We start from the raw sequence: 9,957 nt of genomic DNA, 5'->3' as shown, positions 1-9,957 counted from the left end.
TCGATCTGGACCCAATATACCGACCACTGCAACAGACAGGTGGAACTGACAACGGGAAGCGGCAGATTCAAACCACTACAAATGCCGGAGGAAAGATCACAGAAGCGCTTCACAGGAGTCTCCCAAGCACTGAGGATGTCACCTAGACAGGGGACGAAACGTCTGCAACACAAATTCCCAGCTCGGCGAACAGAACCACAATATCTTTAATTCTTTGATAAATTTGTTAATGTTGCTGAGGATCATAACATACGAGAGTAAATGGGAGGGAAATGGAAGAATTTGGCGAGAAAGTTTAAGACACTTAAACATTCAGAATTGAATAAATGTTTCGTTTTAAGTGCATCATTATACCAGGTCATGACGATGTTGAACTGTGCGATTTTGCAGAATTTCAATGATTCTTTGACATGTTAATTTTTTCTGTACCGGTATGAATAAATAAAATGTACTTACTGTAATTTATTCTTGCTTTTATCCAGTAATTTCTTTTACCGAATTCATTGTGTTTTTCTTCTTTACCCAAGATTAATTGAGCGATCAAATTGACTTCTGCTAATACATATTTCGATGTGCAGCATGAATTTCAGCCCCTCAAAACTAGTGCCCGTGTATTAGTCAACCCTATAAATTGAACCCGTAAAAATAGTCTGAAAATTTTTGCTTTTACAGAAGTATATACAGTATTTAGTCAAAATCCCGGAAATCCCTTCCTGATTGCACAATAGCTATTCCCACGACTGTGCGGTTCACTGCCTTCCCCACGATAATTAGGGATGGGCAATAAATGCTGGCCTGGCTAGCAATGCTCAAACCAAGGTTTAACTACAACACGGTAGATGTTGTAAAGTAAAAAACTGAAAGAACTGCAGATTTTGTAAATCAGAAACAAAAACAGAAATTTCTGGGAAAGCTGAGCAGGTGTGGCAGCATCTGTGCAGAGAAATCGAAGTTAACCTTTTGGGTGGTAAAGTGATACAGTGTGAAAGATAATGGGATCATGGTGAACACTGTGTAGTGTAGTTCAGTGTGTATGAGATAATGATTTGGAGGTGCCAGTGTTAGACTGGGGTGTACAAAGTTAAAAACCACACAACATCAGGTTCTAGTCCAACAGGTTTAATTGGCAGCATGAGCTTTCAAAGCGCTGCTCCTTCATCAGGTGATAGTCACCTGGTGAAGGAGCGTCACTCCGAAAGCTAGTGTGCTTCCAATTAAACCTTTGAGGAGAAAGTGAGGTCTGCAGATGCTGGAGATCAGAGATGGAAATGTGTTGCTGGAAAAGCGCAGCAGGTCAGGCAGCATCTAGGGAACAGGAGAATCGACGTTTCGGGCATTAGCCCTTCTTCAGGAAGCCCTGAAGAAGGGCTAATGCCCGAAACGTCGATTCTCCTGTTCCCTAGATGCTGCCTGACCTGCTGCGCTTTTCCAGCAACACATTTCCATCTCCAATTAAACCTGTTGGACTATAACCTGGTGTTGTGTGATTTTTAATTTTGTATGAGATAAGGTCATAATGAATGGGAATTGACAGAATTGGGAGGCAAACTCTGCGCACGCTCGTTCCCGGACCCGGGCCTGCGCACGCTCGTTCCCGGACCCGAGTCTGCGCACGCTCGTTCCCGGACCCGGTTCTGCGCACGCTCGTTCCCGGACCCGGTTCTGCGCACGCTCGTTCCCGGGCCCGGGTCTGCGCACGCTCTTTCCCGGACCCGAGTCTGCGCACGCTCGTTCCCGGACCCAGTTCTGCGCACGCTCGTTCCCGGGCCCGGGTCTGCGCACGCTCGTTCCCGGGCTGGGATCTGGGACTGTTGTCTATTGGGGATGTTGTCAGTCTCTGAACTGAGTGTAATCGGTGTTGTTTGGCTAGTTTTCGCCGCGATTTTCTTATTCTGCGTGATCTTTCACAATGTGTGGTCAGGTTTGGGAATTTTCGCGCTGTTATTCCAGGATTTCATGCGTTACGGTAAAAGTAAACAGTATTTCTTCCAGCGGCCGGCGTGGCTGCAGCGCCTGGACCTCCCGAAAAGGTAAAGAGAAGGAAAGTGATGGCCAGGGCCAGCAGTAGGAGGGGCTGAGTGGTCTCCTACCCATGGGCAGCAACCAAGAGGGGCCAAGTGGTCCCCACTGCTCAGGGCCAGCAGCTGGAGGGGGCTGAATGATCTCCCACTGCCCAGGGCCAGCAGTTGGAGGGGGCGGAATGGTCTCCCACTGTCCAGGGCCAGCAGCTGGAGGGGGCTGAATGGTCTCCCACTGTCCAGGGCCAGCAGCTGAAGGGGGTTGAATGGTCTCCCACTGCCCAGGGCCAGCAGCTGAAGGGGGGTAAATGGTCTCCTGCTGTCCATGGCCAGCAGCTGGAGGGGCTGAAAGATCTCCTGCTGTCCAGGGCCAGCAGCTGGAGGGGCCTGAATGGTCTCCCACTGTCCAGGGCCAGCAGCTGGATGGGCTGGATCGGCCAGAAGCAGTAATCTGAACTGATGCTGATATTACATGTTTCATTGCTGTCTCTTGTTGCAATGCAAGCACAGACATTTATACAAAAAAATGTTTTTGGTTGTAGTTACAGTTAACTGTCTTACATTGCTTTTCTACCTGTTCTACAGATGGTTTACTCATTTTTACATGGTTTCAGTAATTTGGAATGCTGTTCTACTTGGAATCACTTGCCGAAGTCTCTTTTTGAGGTATCCATATCCAATGTGGCTTCAAAGAGTACTAAACTTGCTTTGTGGGAACGTATTACATTTAACATCTGGTAAATATTAAAGTACTCTTTACTGCACAAATAAAACAGTACAGGGATGTTTGAAAATGGGGCAGTGTATTTGCAGTAAATAATAAGTTAAACTGTTGTGTAAATAAGAGTTCAATTCTTGTTCATAGGAAATCAGAAGAAAAGGGGAAACTTGTTCTGAAATTACTCAATCGAATTTATTCTTGGAATTGGAAACTTACTAGAAATTAGTATAATTTATTCAACGCTCATTGAAGAAGTGTATCCTTAGGATGCAATGTAATTTCAACAGAGTTATATTTTAAGCAAACATTTTGGCTTAAACAAAAATAGAAAGTTGTGATGATTTGGAGATGCCAGTGTTGGACTGGGGTGTACAAAGTTAAAATCCACACACCAGGCTATAGTCCAATAGGTTTAATTGGAAGCACTAGCTTTCAGAGCGCTGCTCCTTCATCAGGTGGTTGTGGAGTACACAATTGTAAGACACAGAATTTACAGCAAAGGTTTACAATGTGATGTAACGGAAGTTATACATTGAAAAATACCTTGATTGTTTGTTCAGTCTCACGTCTGTTAGAATGGTCATGTTAATTTCACATCTTTCATATGAGAATCACAAAACTTTTTTTTTTAAAAGTTACATTCTCAGGTTAACTTTAATAATTGGTGTCAGCCCAGCTAATGAAGATGTTAGCCCCCTATGTGCTGCTGTCTGTGCCACAATGGTCAGACTCATTCTAATCTTAAAAAATGAATTAACAGAATGTTACATGGATTCATGCAGTTTTTGAGCAAAGTCCAATGTAACTCTGCAATTACCATGCCTCAAGGCATCCTAGCTGAAAATGTGTTGCTGGAAAAGCGCAACAGGCCAGGCAGCATCCAGGGAACAGGAGAATCGACGTTTCGGGCATAAGCCCTTCTTCAGGCTTATGCCCGAAACGTCGATTCTCCTGTTCCTTGGATGCTGCCTGGCCTGCTGCGCTTTTCCAGCAACACATTTTCAGCTCTGATCTCCAGCATCTGCAGACCTCAGTTTCTCCTCAGGGCATCCTAGCCTGCAGTGTATGAAATAGACAAAGTTGGCTGAGTCGCATGAGTACTTGCTACATACATGATGGGAGGTGTCTCCATGTGTAATGGTGGTATCCATGTTCACATTCTGACACATCTTGCAGTGTCTACCGTGACAGGGTTGTATGGAGTTGTCCTGAAGCCGGGTAGTTTGCTACGAATAATTATCTATTTGAGGTTTGGTGGCTGTTTAAAGGCAAGAAGTGGAGGTGTGGGGAAGGTTTTGGCAAGGTGCTCATCCTCATTGATAATGTATTGCAGGCCGCAAAGAACATGGCGTAGTTTTTTGGTTCCTGTGAAGTACTGGACAGCAAAAGGTACCCTGTCGGTTGAAGCACGTGTCTGTCTCCTGAGGAGGTCATTACAGTTCCTTGCTGTGGCACATTGGAACTGGCGGTCGATGAGTTGAGCATCGTACCCCGATCTTATGGTGGCATCCCTGGGTACTTCCAAGTGCCCATCACGTTCCTGATCATCTGAACAGATCTGGTGTACATGTAGGGCTTGTCCGTAGGGGATGTTTGTTTTAATATGTTTTGGGTGGAAGCTGGAGAAGTGTAGCACTGTGAGGTTATCTGTGGGTTTGCAGTAGAGTGAGATACTGAGGTGCCAATCCTTGATTAGATGCATGTGTCCAAGAATGAGACAGATAGTAGAGAGTAGTCCGTGGTGCGTTTGACAGTGGGATGAAACTTGTTGATATCACTGTGTAGTTTTATCAGTGACTCCTCGCCATGGGTCCAGAGGAAGAAAATGTTGTCAATGTACCTGGTGTATAGTGTTGGTTGGAGATCCTGCATAGAGAAGGAGTCTTGTTCGAGCCTGTGCATAAAGATGTTGGTATATTGGGGTGCAAATTTGGTCCCCACGGCTGTTCCTTGTGTCTGGATGAAGAACTGGTTGTCAAACGTGAAGACGTTGTGATCGAGGATAAAGTGGATGAGTTGTAGGTTAGCGTTCCGGAGATTGGCAGTTGTTGGTGTTGAATACTGAGGATGTTGCTGCGATGCCGTCATAGTGGGGGATGCTGGTGTAGAGTGCTGAAACATCCATTGTGTCAAGGAATGTGCCTGGTTTGATTAGTCCGTGGGTGCTGAGTTTCTGTAAGAAATCCATATGTCATGACAGAAGCTGGGGATCCCCTGTACAATGGGTTTCAAGATGCTTTCAACATAACCAGAGAGGTTCTCACACAGGGTCCCATTGCCCGATACGATGGGACGTCCTGGTGTATTGGCTTTGTGTATCTTTGGAAGGCAGTTGAAGTCGTCTACATGAGAAGTACGTGGGATGAGGGCGTGTAGGGAACTCTGAAGGACTGGATCCAAAGTCATGATCAATGTGTTTAGTTAGTGGGTGTGTGCTTTGGTCAGATCAGCTGGTCATTGCCTGTAGTGTTCCTGGTTGTTCAGTTGTCGGTACACTTTCTTGCAGTCATCTGTTCTATTCTGAATGACAATGGCTCCTCCTTTATCTGCTGGTTTGATGACAATGTTGTGATTGGTTTTGAGAGCCTGGATGGCGTTGCGTTGTGAGCGGGTGATGTTTTGCTCTACTTTGTGGGTACGGCTGATGAATCTGGCATTTATATATTTCCTGACAGTTTGATTATACATATCAAGCCCAGGACAGCGGCCTTTCAGTGGGGTCCAAGTTGACTCCTCCTTTGGTCACTTCTCTATGGTTCCCCCTGATGACTGTTCCAGTTCGTCGGTGGGCTCGTTGGGATCACTGCTGGCACCTTGAAAGAATTCCCGGAGTCTCACTCGTCTGATGAATTCCTCCGTGTCTGCTGCCAGAACCAAGCTGTCCATTTTGGTGGTGGGGCAGAAATTGAAATCCCTGTTCAGGACTTCAGTCTCTTCCGTTTGAAGGGTGTGATCCGATAAGTTGACAATAGACTTCCCTGCAGTGATAATGTTATCCACTGTGGTGCCAGGGTGGGCTTCACTACTACTGGTGAAAATACCAAGTTACTCCAGTTTTTTTGTTCTTGGTGTGCAGGTACGTGGTGTAGTTTTGTCGCCTTGTCTGTTTGGCAATGTCATGTAATTGTACTGCTATATCCTGAGTGCAGGCTGAGAGTGGACTCCGTCTGAATTTCAAAGTTGTGGCGTCTGCTGTAGAGCTGGTGCACGAGATGATTAAGAAGTTTGCGAGAGGTGCTGCGCCAAAGTCTCTCTGCGTAGTTTGTGTTGTAGGTTGATGTGAATGGGTTCGTGATCCGTAATCCTTTTCGGATCTTTCCTGCTTGCCTGCATTTCTGTAGAAATTTGATGTCTATGTCGATAAAGTGGAGATCCTCTCCACTTTAAGCCGGCAGTTAGTGGTGTCGATGGTAGTCATGATTTAGAGATGCCGGTGTTGGACTGGGGTGTACAAAGTTAAAAATCACACAACACCAGGTTATAGTCCAACAGGTTTAATTGGAAGCACTAGCTTTCAGAGCACTGCTCCTTCATCAGGTGGTTGTGGAGTACACAATTGTAAGACACAGAATTTATAGCAAAAGTTTACAATGTGATGTAACTGAAATTATACATTGAAAAAACCTTGTTTGTTTAAGTCTCTCATCTGTACTTTGCTCAAAAACTGCATGAATCCATATAAGATTCTGTTAATTCATTTTTTTTACATTAAAAACAGTGTAAACATTATAGCACAGACAGCAGCACGCAGGGGGCTAACACCTTCAACACATTATCTGGGCTGACACCAGTTGTTAAAGTTAACCTGAGAATGGATATTACATATGAAAGAAGTGAAACTACATGGTCATTCTAACAGATGAGAGACTTAACAAACAATCAAGGTATTTTTCAATGTATAATTTCGGTTGCATCACACTGTAAACGTTTGCTATAAGTTCTGTGTCTTACAACTGTGTACTCTACAATCACCTGATGAAGGAGCAGCGCTCCTATAGTTAGTGCTTCCAGTTGGACTATAACCTGGTGTTATGTGATTTTTAAGAAAGTTGTGATGTTTGGTCACTGGATTCAAAGCATTAACTCTAGTTCTTAACCTCCACAGCTGCAGCTCAACCAGCTATATTTCTCCAGTGCTCTCTATTTTTGTTTCAGATTTCCAGGATCTGCAGTTCTGTTTTATTTTGGCTTACTTATTTGGAATAGATAAATGTCTGTGTATGATACCAGTCCTGAACTGTGATAACACTGAGTCTTGCAACCAACTTGCAAACCATGTAGTATGCCATAAAAAAGGAACTTTATAATTATGATGTCTTTCATAACCTTGCAACATACTTCCAAGCATTGAAATACTGCTCAAATGTTTTGACTGATATAATGTAGAAAAATGTGGACACTCAGTGGTGCAAAGCAAGGTTGCATCAACAATAATTATACAAATGTTTTGAAGATCAATTAGAGTAATTGTGATTGAGGCCAGGTCAAAATGTGTGCAGTGGAAAATACTGAACTTTGATTTGTACATGGAATCTTTTATGTCTACTTAGGATCACTGACAGTATAGCAGTCTCTCAATTGCACGTGAATATAGTGCTGAAACCTCAAGTGGCTTTTGTATAAGAGACAACTCTGGTACTGAACCAAGGCAAACATTAGTGTTGGAAAAATATGAACACAGCTAAGGATAGTTACTGGTAGATATTTTAAATGTTTTTAATATCTTTCTATTTCTTTTTCAGGTGATGAACTATCCATTCTGTTAGTTCAAATAATGTTATGTGTACAAGCTGTTCGACGCCTTACAGAATGCCTTTTCATCTCTGTGTTTTCAAGTGGAGTCATTCATCCAGTACAGTATTGCTGGGGTTTGGTTTATTATGTGCTTGTTGGTTTAACAGTGCATTGTGAAGGACCAGTTCTTGGGACCAAAGGTAGGTTTTTTTCCACATGATTTACGTATATAGGTGGATAACTTTACTATGCTGAATTTTGTCTGCCATGCACCCACTTTCCCAAAGAGCCAGCACAAATAGATTGAGCTGAATGACATTTTCTGTGCTTTATCATTCTGTGATGTTATTGCTGTGTAACCTTCTTTCGTTGTGCATAGTTAAAGCCAGAAATCGGGATGTGAAGTACAGTGTCGAAATAAATAAAACAATGAAGTTATGCTGCTACTTTAATTTTGGCTGGACAGTTAAATGCAAGTGTAACATAACTTCGGAGTATTTCCTAATTGAGGTATACTAAATCCAAGCCTTATGAATCCTTTCAGAAAACCATTTAACAAAAGATTTGAGTTTGCCCTGGTTATAGCTGACATTCAAATGTACAAAGTATGGGTGCTTTATAAACTTCTCCTTCAATGTTTTAATGTTAAAGAGCTATTTGCATTGGCAGTGGAGCCTTTTGATTGTGTGCAAGTAGACTGAGTATATTTAGTTGCTGAAGTATAGTATAAAATGTTTGATATTTTAGTCACTATTTTACCTTGTGTAGTGTATGCGATTCGAGACCTATTTGCACAAGGGAAGTGGTACCATGCAGCTGGAATAACGCTGTTTTTGTGGGCAACATTACATCACCACAGGAGTCATGTGATATTGGCCAGTCTTAGGAAGAACAAAATGGGTAAGAATGCTACACAATATTTCTGCAAATAGGAAGTCTGTATGTGAAACTGCTGGCACATCTATAACATTTCAAGCAAAGCTGTTTTGAATTCTGTAAATTCAGCAATGATTGACTTAACCTCAAATATTCACATGTCATGGGGAGAAAGTAGAGTTAATGTTTTGATTCCAGTGACCCTTCAGAACTCAGTTTTCTCTCCATAGACAATATCAGATCTGCTGAGTTTCTCCAGCAATTTCTGTTTTTGTTCCAGATTTCCAGGATCTGCATTCTTTGTTTTGTTATATTTAATATGTTCGCATATCACATAAGTATATTACACAGAGAGCCATTTAAGTCAGCACACGTTTTGTTGCAGTGATTCTTGTAATAATTATTCATTTGACCTGACAGACCAACAGGTGATTGAAAATTTAATTGCAGTTATTACCTTCAAGAATAATTTCCTCAGTAACCTCATCTCTTCATTGAAAGCATTCACTGATTCATACTGTAATACAGTTTCATGTCTCTTTCCTTCACCCTCTTTATTTCCCTTCAAAAAAAAGGAGGAAATAGCTCATGTGCCATTCTTTGTGTATAATCCTAAACATTCGGCAGATCACCAGCAAAGAGAATGCTTGGATTGATTGAGCTTGTCGCTTTGTGATTTTTGATTCCCCCTTAAATCGATGTGAAAATGTCCAACTTTCACTGTGTATTTTCTACTAATGGTGTGGCTATAATAAAAAAAACAGTGCTCACAAAACCATAGATGAAAGGCCACATCGACTACCTATTATGGAAGGATAAAGTGCTTGTAGTTGGTGACCAGTTATTGGAAACATTGAAAGGCAATATGATTCAACGAGGTGATTTAGTAAAAGTCGGTTCCGTGCAGTAAAGAGAGAGTTATATTAGTCATTGAAATTTGCAGTTATTATTTCAATTTGTGTTTATCTTTATTTCTCCCTCTGATCGGTTTAAGGTGGGAAACGATTATCTAGTTTGTTAGGATAATCTTCAAATTGGAGTGCATACTAAACAATGTGCTGTGCTAAGAGGTTTCATTGATGTATTTCACTAACATAATGAACTGTTTATGTTTATTGTATATAGGTGAAGTGATTCACTTCAAGCATAGCATCCCATATGGTGACTGGTTTGAAGTAGTTTCCTGCCCACATTACTTAGCTGAACTGTTGATCTACCTTGCTATCAGTGTGACCTTTGAAGGACGACACCTTACCTGGTGGTTTGTAATATTATATGTGTTTTTCAGCCATGCAATGATGGCTATTCTGTGTCATGAATTCTACGTGAAGAAGTTTAATAACTACCCAAAAATACGGAAGGCATTTATACCTTTTATATTTTAACCCAGTTTTGAATATGTTATTGTAGCTTACAGATTTTGATGCTTACCTGTTATTTTGTTCTATTTTCTGGTTTAAAATTTACCAATAGCAATTATAAAACCTAACAAATGTTTCTTCTTGGAGATCATCCTTTTCTAGAATCATAGAGCTGTACAGTGTGGAACAGACCCTTTGGTCCAACTCATCCATGCAACTAGATATCCCAAATTATTCTAGTCGCATT

General features: G+C 42.1%; 1 protein-coding gene across 2 annotated transcripts; it reads left to right on the top strand.

Annotated features, from left to right (window-relative positions):
* Positions 1-1,779: 1,779 nt before the first annotated feature.
* srd5a3 (steroid 5 alpha-reductase 3) lies at positions 1,780-9,957 on the top strand. 2 transcript variants are annotated; one of them, XM_043690753.1, is made up of 5 exons: positions 1,782-2,030; positions 2,604-2,755; positions 7,482-7,673; positions 8,242-8,373; positions 9,475-9,957. In XM_043690753.1, the coding sequence occupies exons 1-5, from the start codon at positions 1,825-1,827 to the stop codon at positions 9,732-9,734; spliced, it is 942 nt and encodes a 313-aa protein (XP_043546688.1). In that variant the 5' UTR covers positions 1,782-1,824; the 3' UTR covers positions 9,735-9,957. The 2 variants fall into 2 exon arrangements, with proteins under 2 accessions (XP_043546696.1, XP_043546688.1); XM_043690761.1 differs by lacking the exon at positions 8,242-8,373 and having other exon boundaries at positions 1,780-2,030.

This window comes from Chiloscyllium plagiosum, chromosome 1 (assembly GCF_004010195.1).
Source record: "Chiloscyllium plagiosum isolate BGI_BamShark_2017 chromosome 1, ASM401019v2, whole genome shotgun sequence".
Lineage (NCBI taxonomy): Eukaryota > Metazoa > Chordata > Chondrichthyes > Orectolobiformes > Hemiscylliidae > Chiloscyllium > Chiloscyllium plagiosum.
Note: the sequence above shows the minus strand (reverse complement) of the source record. Positions and strands in the feature narration are given on the sequence as shown.

Bases quoted from the DNA above. Each gene is read 5' to 3' on its own strand.
- srd5a3 (XM_043690753.1), top strand. From the start codon at position 1,825: ATGTTGTCAGTCTCTGAACTGAGTGTAATCGGTGTTGTTTGGCTAGTT. The intron at 2,031-2,603 runs GTAAAGAGAAGG...CCTGTTCTACAG, and splicing joins CGCCTGGACCTCCCGAAAAG to ATGGTTTACTCATTTTTACA. The intron at 2,756-7,481 runs GTAAATATTAAA...TTTCTTTTTCAG, and splicing joins CGTATTACATTTAACATCTG to GTGATGAACTATCCATTCTG.